This window comes from Hemitrygon akajei, chromosome 27, assembly GCF_048418815.1.
Source record: "Hemitrygon akajei chromosome 27, sHemAka1.3, whole genome shotgun sequence".
Lineage (NCBI taxonomy): Eukaryota > Metazoa > Chordata > Chondrichthyes > Myliobatiformes > Dasyatidae > Hemitrygon > Hemitrygon akajei.
Genome location: NC_133150.1, coordinates 15,463,887 through 15,491,382, shown reverse-complemented (window position 1 = coordinate 15,491,382; position 27,496 = coordinate 15,463,887). Strand labels below are relative to the sequence as shown.

At 37.4% G+C, this 27,496-nt stretch overlaps 1 protein-coding gene across 4 annotated transcripts; it reads right to left on the bottom strand.

The window, feature by feature from the left end:
- Positions 1-410: 410 nt before the first annotated feature.
- On the bottom strand, positions 411-26,507 carry LOC140717143 (troponin T, cardiac muscle-like). 4 transcript variants are annotated; one of them, XM_073030406.1, is made up of 14 exons: positions 26,488-26,507; positions 23,802-23,822; positions 19,550-19,570; positions 18,928-18,954; positions 16,293-16,319; positions 12,657-12,675; positions 10,271-10,331; positions 9,655-9,771; positions 8,197-8,274; positions 7,998-8,111; positions 5,978-6,090; positions 5,320-5,410; positions 2,070-2,110; positions 411-690 (listed from the first exon to the last, which is right to left on the bottom strand). In XM_073030406.1, exons 8-14 carry the CDS (start codon positions 9,751-9,753, stop codon positions 642-644), a joined length of 585 nt encoding a protein of 194 aa, XP_072886507.1. In that variant the 5' UTR covers positions 9,754-9,771; positions 10,271-10,331; positions 12,657-12,675; positions 16,293-16,319; positions 18,928-18,954; positions 19,550-19,570; positions 23,802-23,822; positions 26,488-26,507; the 3' UTR covers positions 411-641. The 4 variants fall into 4 exon arrangements, with proteins under 4 accessions (XP_072886507.1, XP_072886508.1, XP_072886509.1 ...); XM_073030407.1 differs by lacking the exon at positions 26,488-26,507 and having other exon boundaries at positions 19,550-19,567; positions 23,802-23,821; XM_073030408.1 differs by lacking the exons at positions 19,550-19,570; positions 26,488-26,507 and having other exon boundaries at positions 23,802-23,825.
- Between the last annotated feature and the right edge of the window lie 989 nt (positions 26,508-27,496).

Sequence of the window (27,496 nt, the reverse complement as noted above, 5' to 3'; positions counted from 1 at the left end):
CAAATATTACACTTTCCTATAGAAGTACATAACAACATATGAAAAAAAGCAGGAGTAAGCCATTTGGCTCATTGAACCTGCTTTGTCATTCGATAAGATCAAGGCTGATTGTGGATTCAGTTCCATCTCCCTGTCTTTGCCCCATAACCTTTAATTCCCCTGCTTTACAAAAACTCTCTAACTGTGTCTTAAATATATATAAGCTCGTTTCAAATTAGGAAGCAATATTAATTTTTAGCCATTAACTCCCCCTTCATCACAACATAATGTAGTTGTGAAACAGCTTCCCCAAGTGTAGCCCTAATGTAATACATCTTTCTCTGAAAAACTTTGCAATTCCCACCCAATTATATTTACGACAGAGAAGCAGCACATTTGTAAAATGTTCTTTTCTTATAACCAAGATAAACTTCCTGAATAAAAGCTTTTATTGTTACAAGTACACTAAAGCATCAGAAGTTATGATAAATACAAAAAGCAGCAGAATAGTCTTTAGTAGAGTTTAGACATAAGCGAGAAAATGAGAGATTAACAGGTTAACTGATGATATTACAGTAGATTGTAAAATTATAAGATGGTTTATCAGACAGATGACTCATGCTCTCCTCGTTTCACCAGTCCATGGTGTTTTAATGCTTCGCCTACTTCCATCTGCCTGAGACCTTCCCCTTGCCACGGAGACCCTTAGAACTAAAGTGGGGAAATCATAACAGGTTATTGTTCAAATTTTTCTCACTTAAAATAGCAAACAGACAATTTGGCCAACCAGTCTATGTCTGTAATTATTCTCTGCAAGAACTTGCTTTCAGTCTACTTCCTCTTTATCCTTCTTCCCCTTAAATGCATTCGTCCAATTTTCCTGTTAGTGTTCGGATTTCAATCATTCAATAAGATATTCATAGAAAGAAAGTTAAGAGGATGATGGAAGAGGGGGAGATAACCAATAATAAATTTGGGAAAAATAGTACATGAGTGTTAATGATTTAACATAATTTATAAAGCAATCATGTTATAAAACATGAAATCACATGGAAAGAAAGGAACAGTTATATAACAGATTTCTAGTTACGTAAAAGCATTTTGAGCGTGAGTGCAGTTGTAGAAAACTTTGCAGTCAAATTACACATAGCGCGGGCCCACAAACAACATGAGGTAATAAACAAGTATTTCATCTCTGTGATGTGGAATGAGGAATAAATATTAGCCAAGACAATTAGGAAAACACTGCAAAGCTTTGAAATGTTCTGTTGGGATATGTAATGTCACCTGAGCAGCAGTCAGGGCTTCAGTGTAAAATGTTATTTAAAAACAAAATCTCTAACCGCACACGATACTGTACTATCATGTCATCCTGGACTTCATTCAACAAACATGAATTAATTACTACTATTTTGAAGTATGCTTTATGAGGCCCTCCACTGGTCACAGTTGATCATGTATGTGGTTTTGATCTGCAAGCCAGGGCAGTACGACTCAGAGAGTAAGCTGTTGCCAATGCAGCAGGCCTCCTTCTCCACACAGCTGATGAATCCAAAGGAACGGCAGCGATTGACACAGTTTGGCACCAAGAGTTGTCAATCAGCATTGAACTCGAACGTAGGACTGCCTCAGGGACTCCTGCTCTGGATTTTTCCTCAAGGTTTAATCCCTACCCCTTAACCATCAGTGGGTATAGCCGCAAGGCAGCGGGGGGTTTGAGATAAAAGTTTTCCTTCTCCTAGATGAGCTGCCATTCATGGTTGATGAAGTTTTAAGGCACCAGTAACCTGCCTTTACCCTTTCAGTGGGAATGGGCAAAGTAGTGGGAGGCACGGAGCCGGACTTTGTTTTCAGAAGCTATTTGAGACACACATCACTGGGAGCATTTATTAGTTAGTAGGCTCTTATCCCCACTATACCCCTTCCCCCAGCTATGACACCTTAATGAACCAAAATGCTTTGACAAGCAGATAAGCTATGAAGCCAATTAGCATAATTTAAAGTAGCATACAAAAGCAAAGTAGTAGATTGTCATAACTGCAATAGATTGGTACATGACTTCAGTAGTTATGTTAGGTTTAGATACGTACATTTTCTGATGATCACTGACTCGATTTCGCAGTATGTTTATCTGAAAAACAGTAAAAGAGAACTTAGACCCCAAGACTGCAATAAGGAAGTTCCCTTGACTGGCTGTAGTATTACTGTTTGGGATAAATAGAATAAAAATAAATCATAGAATCGAAGTTTTGTAGTACATAAATGGATCCTTTGGGCCACCACATCCACACTGCATTTTGATCCTCCTCAGTAATCCCATTGGGCCGGTTTCTGTTTGCAGGCTCACTTATTTAAGAACCTGCCCATACAGCTCTGAAAATGTAGCAATTGTTTCTGATCCAACCTCCTCCTCTGACAGTGAGTTCCAGATAACCTCCTTTCACTCTGTAAATATATACTTACCCCTCAACTCTCCTTTAAAACTCTCACACAAAGCTCCCTGTATCAAGGTTGATCATCAGAAATTAACAGTCTAGAACTTGGAAAATATTTTTGAAAAGAAATTCATTCCTTCTGTGAAGGCAGAGACAAAAGGCTGCAGACATTGGAATTTGGAGGAACAATCAGTCAATTGGAGGAGCTTAACGGGTCGGACAACATCTGCGACGGTAAAGGAATTATCAAAATGTGTTTATCATCTTTTACCCCTCCTCAGTCCACCTCAGACTCCTGCCTCACCACTCCCCATCTCCTCTTTATACTGACCATCTCCCCTTTCCTCTCCATCCTGATGCAGGGCTCGGAATGAAGTTAAAATTAAATTTATTATCAAAATAAGTACAGCATATACCACCATATACCACCTTGAGATTTTTTTCTTGCAGGCATTTACGGGAAAATAATGAAATACAATAGAATCTATTAAAAATCTAAACATAACAAAGACTGACAAACATCCAATATGCAAAAGAGGACAAATTGTGCAAATAATAAATAAATAGATAGAGTTTACAAAGAACGGGTAAATGTCAAAAACGGGAGAGAGAAAAAATAACTGAGTGACTTAAATATGTATGTTATTTTGTTGTTATTCTGTGCAGTTTTATGTCAAATATTCTGTAAACCTACATAAACTGTGCTATGTGTGCATTCAGTGTGCACATACATTTGTCACAGGAAAAAAATCTGCACAACATAAAACTTCTGTGCACGCTGACTACTAAAAATTAGAGCGAGCATTGTTGGGCGAAGAGTGGTTTAATGTTTTATTTTCTTTAAATGGGCTCCATGGCTTTCTTTTGTTTTGTGGCTGTCTGTGGAGAAGACAAATTTCAGAGTTGTGTACTGCATACATAATTTGATAATAAATCTTAGACTTCTTGAAATGCAAGCTTTTTTAACATGGAAATCACTGTTGAGTCATGTGCTCAATGAAATGCATGAACATTATTGATAATTGAAAGAAAACTACTGAAATTACTTTTTAAATATAGCCTTGGCAAGGGCCTCAGTATCCCAACCATTCTATCCCTGCTCATTCCTTCTTCTCCTCTCCTTCAGTGGGCAGAAGATACAATAGCTTGAGTGCACATTCCACCAGGCTCAAGGACAGTTTCTATCCCACCAGATTCTTAAATGAACCTTTCATATGCCAAAAGACAAGCTCTTGATCTGATCTATCTCATCAGGACCCCTGTACCTTATTTGTCTCTCTGCACTGCATTTACTGTGTAGCGGCAACACTATATATTAAGAGATGTTTAGGTAGGCACTCGAATGTGAGGAGAATGAAAGGAGATGGACATTGTTTATTTATTTTTATTTATTTATTCAGATACAGTGTAGAATAGGCCTTTCGAGCCTTTCGAGCCACACTGCCCAGCCCTAATCACGGAACAATTTACAATGACCAATTAACCTGCCAACTGGTACATCGGGTACATCTTTGGACTGTAGGAGGAAACTGGAGCACCTGGAGGAAACCAAAGTGTTCATGTGGGGAACATACCAACTCTTTACAGACAGCAGCGGGAATTGAACCCCGGGTCGCCGCTAACCTCTACGCTACCAAGCAGCATAATCAAGGAATCGTAGGGTCCAAGTTCAGAGCTCCCAGAAAGTGACTATGAAGGTTGATAGGTGGTCAGAAAGGAATATATGGCATTCTTGCGTTTATTAGTCAAGGCGTTGAGTTCAAAAGTCAGTATGTTAAGTTGTTGTTTTATAGAACACCAGTTAGACATCATATTGAGTATTGCATACAGTTCTGGTTACCTTATTATAGGAAGAATGTCGAGGATCAAGAGAGGATGCAGAAGGTGTTTACCAGGATGCTGCCTGGATTAAAGGGCATGGGCTATAATGATAGGTTGGTCACATTTGAGGAGATCTGATAGAGCTTTATAAGATTATGAGAACATAGATAGAGTAAACAGACAGTATCAATAACATAGCATAAATAATATAAAAACAGGTAAGGGAATATAAGTAAGTAATTCCAAGTTTTCTCCACGATGCCAATGAAAAGACAAACCCACAAATGTGGCAAATGTCAGGCTCATTTTTGAGGATAAATTAGAAGGAGCTTTTTAAAATGAATTTAGTGTGTCTGAAAAACAAGATTTAGGGCATATTATTTATCTGGCATCAGAAAGCAACATGCCATTAAAGATAGCTTTAAAGACAAATAATAGAACAGAACTAACTTGGGAGAAACAAATATTGATAATGATCACCAGACGGTTAATCTGCATAAATGAGTTAAGAATGAAAATTTGCAAAGGATAGCAAAATGACAAAATATTTATGGAATAAGAGGGACATACAAGAATTTTGTGAACTTCTTAAAGAGATAATGGCAAAGCAAAGAATGAAAGTAAGGAAATGGTGAGCATTTACTGCTGTCAGTTGTCTGGAAAGTGTTGGGAATTTAACACAGAAGAATTGGCAACAGAGCACCTAGAAAACAATAGCCCTGTTAGACAAGTTTATAATAGTTGTATGAAAGGGAGATTGTGTTTAAACAAAACTACTTTTGTTTTTAGCAGACTAGATGAGCAGGCTAAAGGAGGAGTCATTGATGGAAATATTTCATGCATGGCATTTGATTATCTACCAGACAAAAGGGCTCACTAAACATAATGGCTCTCTGATCTGGGCATGAGCACAATAGTATGAAGAGCAGATTCATTGAATGAAAGCCAGCAGAGAAAATTTTCTCAATTCTTCACCAATGAATCCAGCATCATGGTATATGGCAGATTTGCCAAAACGATGAAATATGATATACGTAGCAAGGGAATTATAAAAACACACACTAATATTCACATTTCTACCTACTTCATATTTCTGCTGTTTCATTTTTTCCTGTAGGTCAAATTTTTCTGCTTCTAGTTGGTACATCCATTGCCACAGCTCTTTGCTCTTCTCCCTGTTCATACAAGAAAATGTTTGCTGAATTGGTTGAAATATGGATCCAAAGTCTGGCAGCGATGGTTTGAAAACAATTCTAAATTAAGTCATATGGAGCATTCATGAGTGTAACATTATATAGTTGTAACTATGACTGGTTTAGGCTTTGATCTTAAACACTCCTGTGTTCTTCCATTCCAACTCTACTGGGCCTCTGGATAAATAGTCGGCAAAACCGAAAATGCTATTAGCACTCAAGACTTTTGCCAGTCTCCTTTTGGAGTTACAGCAAGGAGATCAATTGAATTCTCATGAAATTTCAGGGTCATGTCCTTTAGCAAACTGCTTCTGTGTCCAGTCAGTTGGTGCTTCATACCTGGGCTTTCCAGAAGTTGGATTCACCTGTTCATCAAAGTAATTAAGGAAAAATGATATGTTCCTGCATATTCGAAGCATTCCTCTTGGTGGCATAACATTACAAAAACATTGGGTGCCATATCCCCTGCTCAATGAGATGGATGCACTCTCAGGAGAATGAATGTAAACTACTAATAGGCAAGTAGACAAGAAGAATGTTTATCCTTACTTCAGTTCATTTTCATCCAGATTATCAATGTCCAAAGATTTGCGTCTTTCCGCCAGGATCTTCTTTTTCTTTTCCCTTTCAGTTTGCTTCTTTCCACCTCTCCGGCTGTCAGTCTGATGGAAACAATGTGACAACACTCCACAATTCATTGTGTAATGCAATTAAACTGGAGATATCAATGGAGAAATGGAATTTGATGTGCTTTTTTGGTGGTTATGATGGTAGGGGAGGCCTAAGTTACAGGGGAACCAAATCATTTGCTATCTAGTTCTGGAAAGAAATAAAGGTAAAGCTTTTCTTGGTGGTGTTGGAAGTAACATTCACAAGATGGAAGTGACACATACTATTAAGAAAGTCACCATTTGATCCTGGAGTCTGCTGATTTAAATGATCTAAGAGAGGAAACTGCAACTTTGTCTGCTGTATTCGTGCAAGTACAGGTTGACCACTGATTTTTCCGGCACCCTTGGTTCCTCAACCTTGTCAGATTAATGTTTTTGCTGGATTAAAAGAGGTCTCACCATAATAACAGCATAAATGGACTGGAGAAGCTTAAAAAGGATTATTAATTAAACAAAAATAAAATGTAATTTTATTAATTACTGTGCTTACAAAGAATGTTGCTTCTCAGTCATCTTTAAACATTTCATTCAGGTGAGGTTGTTTCATGTGTTTTGATTTCTCCCTGTATAATTTTTCTTGTATCAAATAAAAATTCATTAGCCCTTGTCCGTCACGAAGGTACGTTTCTCTAACCCTTTGATTAAATCATCCAACAATTCAGTTAACTTGTCAATAGTAAATCTTCCCATTTCATAATCATTGCTGCCATCTTTATCATTTAGTGTGTTTCTATCAGTATTCAGAACACTGTCTATAATTTCCGAGTCTGTAAGGTGATGCACAACAGGTGTTTCGTCATTAACAATCATTCACTCAGGTAGATTTTCTTCATTAAGACTATTTGCTATATCTTTGAAGGCAGATCTGGTAACACCGTGCATATGCAAGCAGATCAGGAACAACTACTTTCTCCTTTGGTACACAAAATCCTGTAAAATCATCAAGCTTTTCTTCAGGCTCATTATCGAACATCAAGGCAGGCCACAACTTACGCCAGCCATTCTTTAGTGCTGAAGGTTCTACCTTCTCCCACTCTCGAGCGATGAACCAAAGAACGTCCTTAGTGATAAATTCTTTATAAACGCCTACACAGAATTGCCAGCATCCACCTCATCGAACTACTTCATGCAAAGTGAGCACTACTTGGCCTTGTAACTTCATCTGAATTAAAAAAGGTGCTGAACCATCAGTTTCCGGAAAATACGTGGTCAACCTGTATATGCATGCATCAAATTGTCCTGCAGGAATGCTAACATAAAAGGTTTAAATGGTTAAAAGGAATTGGCTGTGATAAACTCCTTGTATAATTACCATGAAGGTTACTAGCCTAAGGTGACAAAAGTCAGAGCTATAGATTTATCTATGAAGCAAAAGCAAATTTCAATGCTCTTCCTTCTGTGGATTGAAAATATAATAGATAAATTGAAGAAATCTGAGAATTAATCTCTATCAGTTTAAAATAGTGCAGTTCAATTCTACAAACTTACTTTTAGAGGATTTTGAAAGGCAAACACGAGGAAATCTGCAGATGCTGGAAATTCAAGCAACACACACAAAATGCTGGTGGAACACAGCAGGCCAGGCAGCATCTGATGAAGGGTCTCGGCCCGAAACGTCGACAGTGCTTCTCCCTGTGGATGTTGCCTGGCCTGCTGTGTTCCACCAGCATTTTGTGTGTGTTATTTAGAGGATTTTTATTATTGGGCAAATATTTTACACAAATTTTCCATTTTACTAGTGCAAATAATTATCCAGCAATAACTGTTAAAATAAGGAATGGGCAGTGTAGATAATTTTAAAAAATTCTCATCTGTATTTGTCTAACTAGAGCCAGTAATAAAGGAAGTAAGGCATTTTGAATCAGTGTTCCAAATAATGATGTTGTATTAATGGTTACCTTTTGTATGTAGCCTCCAAAGTGCAAGGACATATGCGACATGGTTTTTTTCTTCTTTTCTTCTTCCTCTGCTCTCTTTCTGAACTCTTCCTCTTCCTTCCTGGCTCTTTCCTCCTATTATAAAATAAATAGACAATTAGCCGTCTGCTTGCTTTTCTCTAATTGTGCAATGAAAGGTAGCTCAAGCATCATTACTTACAGCAATCCTTGACTGGCGTTCCCTCTCCCTCTCAGCATGAATCCTATGCTGCTCTGCTCTTTCTGCTCTACGATTCTCCTACATTGGAAATTCACGTGCATTTCATCAGTTAAGTTAATACGTGTCTTTTTGGAGAGAATCCACCATTTGAACTATGGTACAAGTAAAATACAATCTTAGTAAATATTTCAGCTAACGGTAATCATTGATTTTAGAACACTTCAGAGACTTTAGCCATCACTAAGCCTGCTTGGTTTTGCGAATGATTTTAAAACTAATTCTGACTATTATGTGATGATTCAGTCAAATGGGATTGAAGAGAAATGAAAGTTGCCCCCTTTTGGGAAGGACAGAAGACATGGACACAAGTGATTCTACAGACGGTGGAAATCCAGAGTAACACGTACAAAATGCTGGAGGAACACAGTAGGTCAGGCAGCATTTGTGGAAAAGAATAAACAGTCAACCTTTCAGGCTAAGAAACTTCAGCAGCATACTGAATTGACAGTTTATTCCTTTCCATTGATGGCGGCTCTCCACTGAGCTCCTCCAGCATGACGTGTATATTACCACCAAAGACCTGGAGGCAGTTCAGAGCCATTATTGTTTTGTGCATTTATCGATCATTGGTTGTATTGGTAAGCTCTCAATGATGCCATTGCAGCAGTACCTTTAGCAGGTGCCAGGTGGGTACCTGAACTTGCAACATGATAGAACTGACAACAGTTTGAATTGTGCATTCACCTGCTACATGTAGGTGACGTTCCTCACAGATAGCCTGCATCCTCTAACACAGAGGTTCCAGCCCACTTTATACCATGGACCAATACCATTAAACAAGGGGTCTGTAGTCCTCAGGTTGGGAACAATTGCTACTATCCTTCTCTTTGAAGCCTTCTCATTTCCTTGTTATCTTATAAATTATTGTTTAACCCCCAATTGATTTAGTCATTAATCTTAATAAGGATTATCTTGCAATTTGAAATATTTAAATTGGGCAAAATGCAAACTTAGTGGAGTGCATTCAGTTATTTTAATTTTTAATTCCTCTTGCACTGGTCTAAGCAAGACAATAATGGGCCAAATGACCTTAAACTCTGGTCAGTTGTTTATGTCTTTAAACAATGAGGGACCAAATCCCGGTTCTGTAAAATAACACTGTCAGGAGTACACTGTAAAGCCTGTATTTCAGTCCAAGGCTCTGGCACAGCTGACCATAGTTCATGGCACAATGACCATGTCAATTCCGTAAAAGCCATTGGCAGATGAACTCAGACTGCTCTTGATGATTGTGAACTCTAGGTATAGTATGTCCTTGGTGATACCAGTTTCTGCCATAAGCACATCGAACTGCAACGCCCACCCTTCTCTCCAAACACTGCAAGTGACCAGATGGCAGATCGCAGAGCTTCCTCAAGATGTCATGCAGAGTCAACCCCCAAAAAAACTACAACTCACAATTCTTTCCTTCAAAGCAATTATTTCCTCTTCATCTTTCTTCCTGTTCTCAAAATGAACTTCAATTAAAGTCTGCAGCTCTAAGAGATCCTTCTCCATCCGTTTACGGTGGATGTCCTGCAAAACAGAAACCATACGCACGAGCTCCATCTCATTCAACCGTCTCCCAAATCCTTAATAGCAAGAGGTCAGCATAGTTTCATGATTTATCCTTAGGGGAAAAAAATAGGTAGATCCAGGATAAATTGTTGATGCATCTAATCTCAGCTATGACCATATTGAGCATAATGGGCGTTAGAGCACTGTGAGTGCAAGACCAACAGACTGCAGGAGGTTTTGCATAGATCTACTGGAAATGCAGAATTTTGGCTTTGTGTCTACTTCAAACATATCAAAACATTATAGATGATATGATAGACACAAGGGACCATTTGCTTTAGCATGGGAACTGGAGTAAAGATCATATTCTTAAAACCAGAAGGAAGTGTAATCGGGAAGATTGTTCCCACATAAAGAGCAGTGAAAGTCTTCTAGGAGCATGGGAGCAAATGACAGAATATGAAATAAGTGACAAGAAAAAAAACTGCTCAATGAGCAATAAACAAAACATGCTTACATCGAAGTCGACCCTTTCTCCATCTGGAATCTTGGGTGGCACAAGGTTGGGCAAAAAGAGCCTACAGAATCAAAAAAATAATTAAACTGTGTTACATCATGTTTGTTGCTCCCAAGCTCACTTGGCACGTCACACTTTGAAAGGAATAAATTATCTGTTATGCTTCTAAGACACTAATCCAGGTATTTTCTTTGTATCACAGATTACTTTCAGGGATCTTCAATTTAATTGATTTCACCAGCCCAAAAGTAATTTTGTTGGGTATGGCAGCATTATGGATTTATAACTGGGCAAACAATTGGAGGCCTGGACCATTAATCCACATGTTCCAGTCTCACCATGGCACTAAAACTAATTGATGACTGTGAAATTAGTGGAACTGCTTGGGGAAGGATATCTATAACACTTTCCCAGTCTGAACTATATGTTACTTTGATCCCACAGTTACAGCAGTGTGCTTGAATCACAACTATCCCTTGAAGTAATTTCCAAACTATTCTAAGGGTAAAAAGCTTGTACAATAAATGTGGGCTTTTCAGTGATGTTGGCATCGAACAAATACATAATAATATGTAGCAACAATAAGGTTAAAAGTTGTGTTTTAGCGACTAGAAAAAGCAGATCATCTTCCTTCACTTCATCAGACAGTGGGATGAGGTAGCAAGCTTTGTTTCTCATTTCCTTCTGTAATTGTGGCAGAAAAAGGACAACGATATTTGATCCCTGATTTCACATAAGAAACACACACAAAATGCTGGAAGAACTCAGCCGACCAGGCAGCATCATGTATCGGGCTAAGACCCTTCAGCAGAACTGGAGAAAAAACTATGAGGAGTCAAAGCTGGGGGGTGGAGGGGTGAAGGCAGAGAGAAACACAAGGTGATAGGTGAAACCGGGAAGGAGGGAGGGGTCAGGTAAAGAGCTGCGAAGCTGATTGTTAAAAGAGCTACGTGGCTGGAGAAGGGGAAATCTAATAGGAGAGGACAGAAGGCCATGGAAGAAAGAGAAATAAGGAGGAGCAGCAGAGGGAGTTGATGGGCAGGCAAGGAAACAAGATGAGAGAGGGAAAAGGGGGTGGGGAATAGAGAAGGGGGGGGCGCATTATCAGAAGTCTGACAAATCAATGTTCATGCCATCTGACGGAATACGAGGTGTTGCTCCTCCAACCTCCTACTGTTTCGATGAGGCCACACTCAAGTTAGAGGAGCAACACTTCATATTCCATCGGGTATTCTGCTGGCATGAACATTGATTTATTGAGCTTCCAATAATGCCCCCCTTCTCTATTCCCCATCCCCTTGTCTCCTTGCCTGTCCATTGCCTTCCTCTGGTGCTCCTCCCCCTTTCTCTTTCTTCCATGGCCTTCTGTCCTCTCATTATATTCCCAATCCAGCCCAGTGTCTCCTTCATTAATCAACTTCCCAACTCCTTTACTTCACTCCTCCCTCCCTCGCTCCTGGTTTCACCTATCATGTTGTGCTTCTCAATCCCTCCCCCTACCCACCCTTTAACTCTGATACCCCATATTTTTTCTTCCAGTGCTGCTGAAGGGTCTCAGCCCAAAACGTCAAATGTACTCCTTTCCACAGATGCTGCCTGGTCTGCTGAGTTCCTTCAGCATTTTCTGTGCGTCACTTGGATTTCCAACATCTTCAGATTTTCTCTTGTCCCTGATTTCCCTCATTCCTGTTTGCTGGGACTCACCATTTCTGATCTAAGTTGCATGCCCGGACCATGGTAAGAGACTCCAATCTGACATCCGAGCCTACATGTCATGAAGTGTCATTTCATTTGTAATAGAGAGAAATTCAGCCATCAACCTTAGTTGGCCGCACTTATGCATTAAACAGCACATCACTCACCTCACCTGGATCCACCTACCATTTGTCAGATCTTTCTCCACCCATTCCCCTTACCCCACTTAATACTTGCTATCTCCCCCTACCCTTCAGGTCATGTGAAGGGCCTCAACACAAGATATTCACTTTCTATTTCCTACCACAGATGCTGTCTGGCCTGCTGAATTTCTCCAGCAGGTTTTTTTTTTAACTTCAAAATTCAGCAGTATAGTTGTGCATAATAGGGGCTCATAAATGGCAAAGATTTATTGATTAGGTTTTTGTTTAAGAAGAGGATTGCTGGGTGTGGGTAAGCATTGGAGTGGCAGTCAGAAAGAACTTTCTTCCTCTTCTCAGAATAGGATTGTGAGATCTTTTATAAGGTCTCTGTTTTATTCCAGAACATTCCTCCATTGCTGAACTGAAATACATGTCACAAGAAAGATCACAACTCATACTGGTATGTTATTTACTGAGCTTCATAAATACTTGAATAAAAAAGATGATTCAAAATAATGAAAGAGATTAATCATACAAGTTGTACTTACCTTGGTTTGGGTTTTTCTTCTTTGATATGGAATAGAAAAAGAAATGAAATGTTTGTTGTTCAAAGATTTTAAAGTAAATAATTAATTTTCATTGTCAAGTAGTGAGGAAAATCTGTTCAATGAATTAAATAATCAAATTGCAAAACTCTGGATTTAATCACTTGGGCCAGTCCATGAAGCTATTTTTGTTAATTGACTTGTTAATATCTTTTTTCATCAATAACACATCTTGCTGTGAAAACTACTGGCAAGCTAGCACAGCTTTTTAGATACTTACTTCATCTCTTCAGGTACTGGGCCTTAAATGCTATGCCCAACCAACATGGAAAAGCGCTTAGGTTTCATTGTGAAAAACAACTCAGCAGCTACATTGAAATGTTTATGATTTACCCATATTGCATTAAAGTGTAGGCTTGTTGGCCTAACCAACTGTTCAATCACTTTCTGTTGATAACCATCTCTAAAGAAAATCTGTTCCATTGCAGGTAAGGTGCCAGCAATTCCAAGTCCAATATTCCTCAGGTTAGAATTATTTAAAAATGACAAAGGCATTTAAAAGAAATGTTTGTGATATACGGTATTTATACAGAGAGGTATGACGAAAATGCCAAAGTTAGTGTTGGCTATCCATGATAAATCTGTAGCCATTTGGATAGTAAAGTATTAGAATAGATTTTTATTCAAATGGCTTTTTGACAATCAATTGCTGTGTGCATACATCTACTGATGCTTCTGGACACATCATCAGTGATGTACCTGGAATCATCGGGTGTTTCGGGTCTTTCAGCATCATACACCCTTCTCCAGGTGACCCAGCCGGGGCTGATCAGACCCGAGCTTGTGTCCAGATGGCTAGCTACACATGACTCCATGGCTCCCCTCTCTTGAACCACAGCCACCTTGAGGCCCTCTCTGCCGCATCGGTGTACTGCGGATGGCCCTCCTCTTCCTCTCTCCCTCAATGCCCAAATTCAGGTACTGGGCCTTAAGTGCTAATCATAATTCAATAAATTAAGTAGTGATTATTGAAGTATCAGTTTACATCTGTGTTACTGAAGTGATTGGGTGAAGGTGGAAGTACAGAATGTGACATTAGCCATTTGTCTCATTTTGCAAATTAGATTAGGCCAAATGGTACACTGGCAGTAAAACAAAAGCTGGTTGTTTTTTTTCTTAATTGTGGGATTGGACACAATAACTCTTGGGAAATTTTAAAAGTGTAAGTGACTATTTTCTTAACCTCCATCTTTTGCACCAGGGTCTGTAAACTATAAAAATACACTATTTAATAAAAGTTATTATTTTATTAAAATACACTTGTAAACATATACAAGCAACAACTTGTATCCTTGCAGTGACAATCAAAAATTTGCCAATTTCAGTCACTTTTTCTGCCGTTGCACGTTTTGACTTGGGTTACAGGATAATAAAGTCAGTGAGCAACCAGAATAACCTTTCTTACTTTCCTATTATTGCAGTACCAAAGGTGATGTTTCTTATGCAGATTAGTAGTATAGTTCAGCAGTGAAAGTTCTGTGTAGAAACCTCACACCGGCTCAGATCTGGACTGAGGGAGCAGTGAAGGGAATTGATAACCTAAATGGAGCCTAGGGATAAAGGTGACTGCTAGAAACAAAAACCTGGGTGGGTGGTAATATAGTGCTGCTTGTTAGGAAGTGTCATCTAGTGAATGGGTCTTAGTGGCAGGTATAGGTGAGAGTTTCTACACTGGAGTTGGAATACACGTGGCCAGGACAAATTAGAACTTTGCACCGTTGGCTTAGTAATTGTGGAGGAATTAAAGGCTGATGAAACATGAAAGATCTCACCAGGCCAGGCAGCAACAATGGAAAAGAGCAAGCAGGAATCATGAAGGGTCTTGGCCCGAAATGTCAACTGCTTACTCTTTTCCACAGATGCTGCTCTGAGTTGCCTGCTGAGTTGCTCCAGTATTTTGCGTGTGTTGCCTGGATTTCCAGTCGCTTCAGAATTTCTCTTGCTTATGAAAAGGTCTTCCTGGGTTGGGTTCTCTGTGTTGCAACTCCAAGATTCTTCTTCTTTCTTTTTAAGTGCTATGAATGGACACTCAGGAATATTGAACAATGGTCATTCATTGCAATAAAATGTTCTGATTTCTTACATGCTCTTCCTCAATGTGAAAATATTGTCTCTGGAACTATCAAGCCAGAGTGGTGAAGTTTGACCCAGAACTGATGTTAATGGCGTACCCTTCCAAGAAGTAATTTTCAAATGTGAATCACTGAAAAAATAATCATTGATATGAATCTAAATTTTAAGGCCATTATACACTGTTTCATGATCAGAAGCAATGATAAGATACTTGGCCCAAATTAGTCTTTGCAGGAACAAGGGGGAAAAAAACACAATTCCACATTACACCTCCTTCTCTTGAGTTTTCCTTTTTTTCCCTCTCTCATTGTTAATTATTAAAAATATTCTAGCTGTAATGTATTAACTGCATTAATTCTATTTAATTCAGAAGCTATCAGGCAGTCAGTGTTTGATTAACCTTTTCACTAAATGTTCATCTTCTGAAAGAAAAACTTTGTAAAGTATGGCTCTTCATCTGAGAGTGTTTTACTTCTCTGGATTGAATTTATCAAACATGGTTTTAGTTTCACTTGTATACTTTGATTGGCTGAATGATACCGCAGAAATATAACACTTACTATCCAGAGACAAAGGATGAATACCCTGAATCGAAAGGCTAATGCATTTTACATCAGGCCCTTCAGCTTTACTCCAGGGAGGTGTGGATGTGTAATGTAGCCCTGAAAAGTGGCTGTTTACATCATTTTTATTAAATTAAGTCTTCATTCAATTCTTTTTAATGAACTTTTACCATAGAGCTAGGCAGTATAAATCAGATCCTTTTGCTGATCATTGTGCATGTCTAGACTAATCACCTTTACCTGGATTCCTTTCATATCCCACTTGGCCAGAATCATTAAATTACCCATTCAGATTCTTCCTAAATGTTATTTTCCTGCTCCACCACCACTTATGGCTGTTCATTTCAGATCCTAATTGCTCTTTTTCTGGAGAAACTTATCCAATGAACTCAAATTAAATCTCTTTCCTCTCACCTTAAACCTATGCCTTCAACTTTACCCTACCATGGGAAACAGACACTGTCTCTACTCTATCTATCCTTATAATTTTCCATGCCTCTGTCATGTCACCTCTCAATCTCCGTTGTCATTGAAAATACAGACTTAGCCTATCCAATTTGTCCTTACAATATAATCGTGAAATGGTGTCTTTAAACCAATTCTAAGTTAATTTCCTTTCTTTAAACTTTTATTCCTTATTTTGTACAAATGTTTCAATCATCAGAGTGTATTGCATGTCAGATTTTGGGATCTACTGTATGTCCTGAGGCCAATTTGCTGCTTGAAGGCCTTTGGGGGAATGCCTCAACAGAAGGGCTACCAAAAGCACGTATTAATGAGAGAATAGCTTAGGGAATGCATTATATTTGGGATGATGAGTGAATATTATCATCCATATGTAGCTTGAGAGCCAATGGACATTTTCAGTTTACAAACAAAATCAGAAGAGATTAGAAAAATAGCTAATTACTGAGAAAAATATGAATGCTTATATATTTCCTACCTTGAGCATCTTCAGTAGTTTTATCTTCTAGGATTTAAAATGATAAATGATATTTTATGATTATTTTAAATAATATTCAGTAATTTTCATAATTAAATGTGTTGTAGTTTAAAAAGTGAAATGTGGATCACCTCTATGATATGCATAACAGAATTGTTTCAAGTTTCTAAATTTTTTGTTAATTGAATTTTCTCACTTTATTGAATCTGAGAGTACTTTTTTGGTTCTCTTTATCTCTCAACATCAACAGCTAGAAATAGATTGCCTAACATTGATAATGAAAAGGAAACAACCCCAATGATATAAAAAGAAAAACATTTTTCATAACTGCTACAAAATTGAAACTGAAGTGAAGTGAAAATAGAAAAAGCAGGAAACACTCAACAGGTCAGGTAGTATCTGCAGAGAGAGAAACAGCTGATGTTTCATCTAAATTGGGAAAAGTTAGAAATGGAACCTGTTTTGGGTTTCAGAGAGAGGGGGAAGAGGTAGATAGAATGAAGAGAAGGTCCATGATAAGATAAAGAAACCAGCAGAGACAGGTACTCGTCAACTGAAAAAGGATGTTCAATATATCTCTGCAGTTGTTAATAAATAGGAGATAATTAAGGACATTGGAAGATATCAGAAAGGAGAAAGAAATAAAATAAATTTTGGAAATGTGACTGGAACAGGCAAGCTTCTAAAATTGGTCAATTTAATGTTGAGTACAAAAGGCTGCTCTGTGCTAAAACGGGAGGTGAGGAGCTGTTCCTCAAGATTATACTAAGCTTCATTGAAATTTTAAAAGAGGTGGAAGACAGAGTTCTGAGTGCAGGTCAGATGGAGAATTAAAGTGATTAGTAACTGGAATTTCTGGTTCACCCTAGTTATTATATGGAGGTGTGACCAAGCAAACCATGTTCGATTTCCCCTGTGTATAGGAGACAACATAATGAACTCTGAATGCAGCTCACTAAATTGAAAGTAGTACAGATAAGTTATTACTTGGAGCTTCTGGGTCCCTGACTGATGGGAAGGATGAAAATGAAAGGGAATATTTGGCACTGGCAGTATAAATATTTGAATGTAAATATTTGGCTACATTTTTCTCTTCATAATTTCTTAACCAAAGATGATGCAGGATGTTTATTACACCTTCCTGCTTCACCAAATCCTAATTGGTTTCCCTTCATACTTTGACAAGTTATTTGAAGACTGACTCATCGACACTTCATAAGCTAATTGATACCATTTCTATTTAACTTTGACCATTTGATATTGGTAAGTCAATCACTTGAGGTAGATTGTTGCATGCTCCTATTAACACACATTTTATTCCAAAAATAGCAGTACTTCTAACTTTATTTTCATGTAATTCTTGAATATTGTAATTTAACTACTGGATATTGTAATTTTTGTTGGATGTAGCACCAACACACCACAACAATATCCTAATACATGTAAATCCATATGGCGAATACAGTTGATCCTTTATCTAGATCAATTCTTTGGCAGGATTCTCCAGTGAGTAATTTTACAGCTCAATATTTATTCTCTGGTGAGTAATTTTACAGCTAAATATTTATTAAGACTTGTTCTCCTCGAAACTAATCAATAAGCTTCAAGACCTTGGCTTCAATACCTCCTTGTGCAACTGGATCCCTGATTTTCTCTCTTGCAGAGGCCAGTCGGTTTGGATTGGTAACACCTCCTCCACAAACACCGTCAGCACAGGTAAACCACAAGGCTGTGTGCTTAGCATCCTGTTATACTTGCTTTATATTTATGACTGTCAGGCTAAGCACAGCTCCCGTGCCATACTTAAATTGGCCAAATCAATGCTGATAACAGCTCAGCATTTTGGAGGGAGATTGAAAATCCGGCTGATTGGTGCCATAAAACAACCGCTCACTCAGCAAGACAAAAGAGCTCATTATTAACTTCAGGAGGAGGAGGCCAGAGGTCCATGAGCCAGTCCTCATCGGGGGATCAGAGGTGGAGAGGGTCAGCAACTTGAAATTCCTTGGTGTCATCGTTTCAGAGGATCTGCTCTGGGTCCAGCACATGAGTGCAATTTAGACGAAAGCACAGTGGTGCTTCTTCTTCCTAAGAAGTTTGTAAAGGTTTGACAAGTCAGCTAAAACTTAATCTAAAACAAAACCCCTCAAACTTCAGGCTTTTGAACCAGAGGGGATAAATTCACTCAACTTCACTTGCCCCACCACTAAACTGTTCCCACAACCTATGAACTAAGTTTCAAGGATACTTCATCTCATGTACTCAATATGTGTCGCTTATTAATTAATTAATTCTATTTTTTTGCACTGTTCATTGTCTTTTGCACATGGCTGTTCGTCCGTCCTGTTAGGTGTGGTCTTCCATTGATTTCTTTTGTATTCCTTGTGTTTACTGTGAATGCCAGCAAGAAAATGAACCTCAGGGTTGTATTTAGTGAAATTTATGTCCTTTGATAAGTTTATTTTGAACTTTGAGAGTTGTAATATGCTACAGTATGGCAGAAAGAGGGGGAGAGGAATGGAGTAATGTTTTTGTCACCTTAATTACTTTTATTTAAACATTTGGAATGCAAAATTTGGCACATGCAGAGAAATATTTTCAATAAAGAGTGCTAGGTATGGTTTACAAATCTTACCTTCTTCATCATCTTCATTTTCCTCAGCTGAAATGAGCATTCAAGATCACAGGTTGTTGAAACAAATTTTGGAAAGTCAGTGCAACAATATACTTAATACAGTAACAAAGCACTATTTCTATTCTACTGACAGTGGAAGTGTTAAATTAAATCAGTCAACAAAGGAACTATATTAGTTCAGAAAATCATAGTGAGATGTCACATAATAAGTAAGCTAAAATATATTATTGAACAGAATGAAACTATTTACAATGTCATGTATTCCCCTCCATTTTAGATGCCTCAATGAACTTGTAAAATCTCATCTCTGACAGGCAAAGTCACAGTTTCAATGCTTCCCTCTCACTCTCTCGGATTTTGAATTTTCAGTGTTTGTAGTCCAAGGTAATATTTAAAATATATTACCAAATGCTTCAACAGCAAATTCCTCCACCAAAAGTAAATGGTAAATTGTTTAACTTCAGGATGCCAAAACAAAGTTATTAATCATAATTTGACAATCAAGGACTCCCAAATTTCCAGCCAAATGAGTGCAAAGCTTAAACAATTCATTCTTTTACGGTTTTTGTTTACAGACATCAAATATATATATAAATAAAATGGCAGATTTGAAATAATTTACCTTGTTCCTTTTCCACTTCTTCTACAACATTGAGAGTAGAAAACACAATGATTAGTGAACTGAAACTAATCCAGTGGCATACGATTTAATTCAGTCATCAATGAGAAAGAAATGTATTATTACCTAATTTCTCTCCCTTTTCTTATGACTAACAAAACTGCCTCATCACAAAAAGAGCTAAATCCAAATTCTAGATAACAAACCTGGGCCTCAAAGATTATGTGGATTGTTGACTGCGGTTGGCATTTACAATGATAGCAATTGACAATAATATCCCGTTGTGTTTCAGAACAACTAAAGATCTGAAAATAGCCATCTGATAGATTTGGAGGGAAAGACAGGCTGGCATGGAAATAGTTTATTATCCTTTCTCAATAACTTCCAAGCCACAGTGACGGAAATGTACTCTGTATTTAATGGCATGTAATTTACAATTGTACTGCTTCTAAAGCTGTCAGTAAATATTAGACTGAAGTTCTAAAATGTAAATTCAATTGAAAGCAAATTTTTAGAAGCATCTCAGAGTGATATCTGCTTCACAGCTGTTGGAATCCTCAAACTGAAATACTTTTTGAATTCACTAAAATAATAAAATCTTATCGTGCATTGCACTAATTTCACTATAAAACGCAACATCATTGAATATAAAATGTTGTGCTGCATGTAATAAAAAACATCTGGATTTGCAGGTGTAAAGGAAAGGTTTAATGGGAGTAGTGCTGATTGATGGACACTTCAGTTGGCCTGGATGAATTGGCCTGAAAGGGTGGTTTCTGTAACTCAGAGTATATGAATTTGCATTTACCTAAACGCATAAACAGTACAATAAAGTATAATTCCTGGAGGAATCTCTCTGAAACTAAAAAAAACTCAGTTATGATCTTGGCCTTTCAAGACTATTATTTCAAAATTCTGCTTTACTGTAATGTAAAATGTTTTGCTGTAAGTTATTTGTAATCAAGCACTTCAACATTTTATTTTCAACATTGTGTGTTTGTTTTTATTGAGACTTTAACCTCGTTATGCTGAATGAAGAATTTGTCAGGAGGATTAGCACTTCAGCTTTGCTTGCAGGTGTCAATTGCAAATGTTGGAATGAATTCTACTCTGGTTATTGGCTAATCAGCACTATGGGGATCCTAAATTCTACTGCAAGGTTCTGTGCAGTTTCAGTAGCAATCTACCAATGTAATAGAAAACTGGAGGGAAATTTTCATTCTAAAGACAGTCCAATGTGGTGATTTTTGAAGAGGAGGTGTGAAATGGAAGAGGAGTTTTCTAGGCCTATGCCTAAGGACAATTCTGATAAGGTTAATGATGAAGTATTACAATCTTCTGAGTCACTTCACTGCACTAGTGCAACAATGGACACAAAATGTTGCTTATATATGGACAGGTTACATATGGACTGGTGATCCAAGGAGTCCTATTCCATTGTGCGAACAACTTACAAAAGTAGCAATGGCTCCAAAAAAAATTGAAAAGACACTTAACTGCAAATCACAGCCAAATGACACATACAAGTATTGATTATTTTAAATGATTATTGGAATCTCAAAGCAAACAGACTAAAGCTTTTGAAAATAAAGTCACAGTTGTAAGAAGGTATAGGAAGCATATTATTTAATAGCCTTAAGACCAGTTCATTAGAGAATATTTCAAAAACTATGTGAAAACCTGGACAAAGAGCCCACCAACCTCCTGCTCCATATACAAATCTGGTGGCTTAGCAAAGGAAGAGTTCTCAACAGGGTGTTTGAGCTGAAATTGAATTGCAGGAGTACTTTCAAGAAAATAGTAGGCCAGATTTTGCAGAGTGTTTTGAAGATTAAGAGTGGTGGCAGAAACTAGCCTTCTTAACAGACATTTTTCCAGTTGAACAATTCTCTGCAAGGCCCTGGAGAGAATGGTCTGGCTTCAAGTGATAAGATTCTTGGACTTAAAAGGAAACTGAATTGTTGAAAAAATCATGTTGCAAAAGGAAATCTAGAAATGTTTCCTCTGCTGGTTGGGCTTGAGAGTGAGGAAGGATATCAGAAAGTCTGAAGTATTATTGAAAACCATGTGGAAGAATGGCTGAGCAAAATTGAAGCGTATTTTCCTTTCAACATAAGTGGGTGCGGGACCCTTTCTCTGAATATTCTGCTCAGCCTGAGAAATTGACTTTGAGAGGAGAGGAAGAACTTTGTGAGCTGCACTTTGATCATGCACTCAAGATGAGATTTACTGACCTGCCCCTGTGAATGAAGAATACCTTGACATTCATAGGAAAGCACTGAACATTTTGCTGCAGTTTTCAATTTCTTACACGTGTGAGCAAGCTTTTTCTTGTTTAACAAGCATCAAGAGCAAGGATAGGAATTAACTCATTTCAGTTGAAGGTGAAATCTGTGCGTGTTTAACTCAAGTTCAACCCAGAATTGAGGAATTTATTATGTTTACCTTATGAGTTTTTAAAATTTATGAAAGGGAAAGAAAGAAAATAATTTCAAAAAAGGTAAGCTAAAAATTTAATCTCTACTCAAAAGAGCATTGACCATTATTTTTGGACATTTAAAAATTACTGATCATGCTAATGTATCATGAGCTGTAGATATAATAATTTTATGTAGGGGATCCTTGAGACCTGAAAAAATAGTTCAAGGGTTCCTCCAGGACAAAAAGGTTGAGAAAGGCTGGTGTATACTGGACTGCCAACACAGATGCCTTGTGCAGGAAGGCACAGAGTCGACTGTACTTCCTAAGAAGGTTGGCGTCATTCAATGTCTGTAGTGAGATGCTGAAGATGTTCTATAGGTCAGTTGTGGAGAGCGCCCTCTTCTTTGTGGTGGCGTGTTGGGGAGGAAGCATTAAGAAGAGGGACGCCTCACGTCTTAATAAGCTGGTAAGGAAGGCGGGCTCTGTCGTGGGCAAAGTACTGGAGAGTTTAACATCGGTAGCTGAGCGAAGGGCGCTGAGTAGGCTACGGTCAATTATGGATAACTCTGAACATCCTCTACATAGCACCATCCAGAGACAGAGAAGCAGTTTCAGCGACAGGTTACTATCGATGCAATGCTCCTCAGACAGGATGAAGAGGTCAATACTCCCCAATGCCATTAGGCTTTACAATTCTACCGCCAGGACTTAAGAACTTTTTAAAAGCTATTATTAATGCTTTTTGAGATAGTGATTTAGATGCATATCATATTTTCTTCTGAGTTAAGTATTGTATGTAATTAGTTTTGCTACAACAAGTGTATGGGACATTGGAAAAAAAGTTGAATTTCCCCATGGGGATGAATAAAGTATCTATCTATCTATCTACAAAGCAAAAGATCATTCAAGAGCGTAAATTGACCATTGCACTCTTTAATGAAAGGGCCAATTTTCTCTTCACAATTAAGTGAATTTATCAATATATTACAATAAGATTATTCACTTAATTTAAAAGCTTTATTGTTCATTTTTGCAGGTTATCTTCACCAGATTAAGTAACAATGTTATTTTTTCCCTTATTTCTGGCCTTAGATGGTTAGTTGTAATTTCACCTTTTATCACCCTAAAATGAACTATTACAAACCAGGAATAGAGAACAAAAATATTCCAAGTCTACATGTATCAATTAATTCTTGGTTTAACCAGTTGAGTTAATACAGTTGTCAGTTCTTTAAGGTTGTCATAGCTGGGGGAGGTGGTGGCATAAACTTCCATTCTATTAAATGCTCCCAATGGTGTGTGCCTCAGATAGCCTCTGACAACCATATCCAACTCCTGGTCTTCGTGTGGTTTAGCTACTAAGCCCGGCAGAACTGTTTCTACTGACAGGAGAAGGGGCGAAGGCAGGTTACTGGTGCCTTAAGACCAGTTGCTTCGGGCAGAAGGGGCTGATCAGCCGTGGTTGGAAGCTCATCTAGCAGAAGGAAAGCTCATGGGGAAGTCTTTGGGAGTAAACCTCGAGGAAAAATCTGGTGCTGAAGACCTACATTGATTTCAACAATGACTGAGTGCACCTGCCATTCCTTTGGATTCATCAGCTGTGCTGCGCAGGCAACAGCTTACTCTCCATATCGTACCACCCTGGTTGGTCTGCGTACTGGTTTGCAGGTCACATAGTCAGCTGGCATGCAACATCCATGCTTGATCCTGGCCAATGGAGGGCTTCAGAGTAATACAGTGGATGTGCATCTAAACAATGATAATTCTCACATGACCTCTACTCAATTTTAAGTATTAAGAAATTTGAGTGAATAAGAATTAAAATTCTATTTACCATTTTCTTCTGGTACATCTTCTGTAATAGAAGTATTGTTGTAATTTTTTTAAAAATAAATCAATATAGTTAAGCAACAAAACTTTCATAAATTAGAATCATACCCACACAAAAGTAAAAGAAACAGTAAAAGTTTAAAAACAAATTACTATATTATAATTTTAAAATTTGCCAATACTTCACAAAAATTTGGAAATAGTTTGCCTCCATAAGGTAATTAGTGCCTGTCTTCCTTATATTAAAACAAATATTTAGCATGAAGCACTATTTGTTTTCCCTTTTAAGAAACATCAATATACAATTTCTAACTGAACAATAATGTTTGAGATATTGGTTATTTCCAAAATTAATTTCCATTGAAAAGAATTTTGTAAGGCTGTCAGATGTGATCCCAGTACTTTGCAGCACCTTCCTGCTATGGATTGGAATACTTTTCTGGAAAATGGTGTTTAAGAGTAACCCTTGCAGCTGTGTAATCTATAGACAAAGGATGGAAGAATATCTGTCCGAACAGTTTTAATAGAAAATTAATTCCGGTTCGGGCTGATATTGATGTGGTTACACTGGCATTAGGGCAGTTTATAGAACCACAGAACCATAGAACATTACAGCACAGAAACAGGCCTTTTGGCCCTTCTTGGCTGTGCCGAACCATTTTTCTGCCTAGTCCCATTGACCTGCACCTATCTATCTGTAATCTTCCTTTTTTATTTTTATGAACTTTTATGTAATACTAATTGATATCTTGTATTATTAAATATTCAACATTATTATTGTTAATTAAAGACAGCATAAGAGTAGTTTCTCACAATGGTGTCATATATTTGAACAAACAAGATTACCAGGTGCTGTCAGGGAGCTGTCTAAAATTATACAATATAGAGACAGAGCAAGTAGACACTAACAATAAACGAGAACAAGAGCACTGCCAGGTATTACACCATGCCAAATTTATTTCTCTAATGACTGAAGCAATTAGTGCACGAAATCATAAATTTCACATAAGAAGCTTGACAAAGGCAAAAGGACATGTTTGAACCAAGCTGTGGAATGCATTACTAAATGCATTGGTAGGTATAAAGAACAGGATAAGTGGCTGCTTGAAGGAATTTGCATATACTCCATGATCTTTTTTAATTGATACTTTAAGCTTTGTGGAAATTGCATGATTCCGTATCTCTAAAACAGGTTGGATTCATCTGGAACTACAACACGGACACTTTTGAGTTATTGGTGGAGAGGAGATCATTAAACAAACCTTTATCCATTATGGACAGTCTGACACATCCTCTCCATGACCTACTGAATAAGCAGTGGAGCACCCTTTCGAACAGACCTAATCAGCTCTGCCGTCATAAGGATCGATACAGAAAATCGTTCCAACCAAATGCAATAGGCATATACAACAGTTCTTCTCTATGATACAGGAGAACGCACAACATAACACAATAGTCTCTGCTTTACTATTTCATACATTTTATTGCACATTATTATTGTGTGTATTATTATTCTGTACTTTATTATTAGTTAAGTCTGCACACTTCTAAGTGTGGTTTTAAATGTTGCTGCTGTAATGAAAGAATTTCCCCTCAGGATCAATAAAGTACTTCTTCTTCTTCTTCTTATTGTTATTATTATTATTATGCTATCTCATTTCTGATTCAGATCAGGTTCCAATTTATTTATCACGTGCACATTGAAACGTAAAGTGAAATGCATCATTTACATTAACAGCAACACACCTCAAGATGTGTTGGAGCAGGCCACAATTGTAACTGCAAGTCCCTATGCCAGGTCATGTAATTCTCTATTCATATATTTTACACTTGATCGAATATCTAGCAACAGTATGTTTACTTCAATAACCGAAAATAATTTAAAATATAAATTGTGTGAGCTCTAAAATTCACAGCAGGTCAAAATCTAAGGAAGTGAATGCACTAAGGGATGGTAGAAATAGCTCCAATAATATTCTCTCTGGAAGGGAATTCAAATATTTTGGAAGCTATTTATAAGGTTGTTGAGAAGACAAATTGAACATGGGCATCAAAGAGTGATACCAAAGGTACTGGATTAAGTACGCAGACAAACTTAATCCAATTTTGACTAGATTTATTCTTTTAGCTTCAGCTGTATAATAAAATGACACAAACTATCAGCACGATAGTTGTGTTACTGAGCAGATCATCTTAATAAATATTGGAGACATGAGTTCAAATCTGTCTTGGCAGTAACTTAGAGTATTTAATCATCTAAATTTATTTTAAAAGCCTAATATCAGTAATAATAAGTATGAAATTAACAAATTGTCATAAAAACAATTTAGTTTTTTAACATTTGAGAATTGTAAACTCAGGACATCTATTCATGTAACACATCTTGACCCGGTCAACATACAAATGATAAATCATCAAGATGGCAGTACAGAACAAAGCATAATTTCTGAACCTGTTTGTGTTAACAACTGACGTTTACTTATAAAGAATATTTGGCACATCTTTAAGGTGGAGTAGCAATATTCTTCAATCAAGAGTTAATTAATTGTCATGTTGCTAGCCATAATTATCCATGTAAAGTTTATCTGAAAGCATAAAACAGCATTTTCCCTTTCTATTTATCAAAAAATTGCCAAAGGAGACATAACTAATCTTAATTTATAAGAATGATCAGAAAGAATATTACAAACCTTCAACAGCTTCTTCTGTTATAGCAGGCAAACAAAACACAAGAAAAAATATTTTATACAGGTCAGTGAATGTTCCTTCGACAAAAAATGGAACTGCAAGGTGATATTTTCCATTGTCTTACCTTCCTGCTCCCTGGAGGATAAAGCATAATAATCATCAAGTTTGGCAAAGGCTCAGCACATCTTCAAAATAGCTGATCTCTACAAAATGGCTGAGTCTAACATTCATAATATGGTTTATGTCGAGTTAGGTGATTACACAAATCTTTAAATTAGGGAGGAAAGGTTAGATCAATTTTCCTATTTTTGATGACTATTCTTATGAAATGGATTCAATGCATGGATTCAAAGCAAAAAGAAAATTGGCTCCCAGATGCAATCAGTCACGTTCACAGTAGGCTAGTGACCAATTAACCTACCACATTGTCTTTGTTATGTGGGATGAAAACAGAACTACTGGAGGAAGCTTACACATTCACGGGGAGAATATTGCAAGACTCACATAGACCACTTCTGAAGTCAGACTGAAAAAATAATTAAAGATATGTATTGTAATAAATACGATACTTACTCAACTTCCTCAAATTCTTCTACAACCTCTTCAGTGTCTGACATGTTCAAAATAAGTTCTTGAAGTTAAAAAGATAAAAACCTAAATTTATCTGTGGTCCAGAAATTTTAAAAAATTATTCTACAGAACTCCTTGAATTACTTGTATTTAAAACAAAAATAGATGCTGTATTTTTGAAATAAAACAGGAAAATACTGAAAATAGTCAGCAGGTTAGACAGTACCTGTGGGAAGAGAAATGAAGGCAAAGTTTCAGATCAGAAGTCCTTCATTAGGAATTTGAAAATGTGACAGTAAATTGAGATTAGGGGAGGGGAATACTGTCGATGGGGTGATGTTAACATTTATGGAGCTACTTGTTCAATAAATTTGTAAAGGTAATTTGAGAAAAAGAGAGAGAGAGAATAAACAAAGGGACAAATTAAAGCTGTGAAATGTC

What these genes read in the sequence shown, in the direction of transcription:
- LOC140717143 (XM_073030406.1), bottom strand. Translation starts at nt 9,753, where the DNA reads ATGGAGAAGGATCTCTTAGAGCTGCAGACTTTAATTGAAGTTCATTTT. An exon ending in TTGCTTTGAAGGAAAGAATT is followed by an intron (nt 8,275 to 9,654) that starts GTGAGTTGTAGT and finishes TTTCCAATGTAG; the next exon opens with GAGAATCGTAGAGCAGAAAG. An exon ending in AACGCCAGTCAAGGATTGCT is followed by an intron (nt 8,112 to 8,196) that starts GTAAGTAATGAT and finishes ATTTTATAATAG; the next exon opens with GAGGAAAGAGCCAGGAAGGA.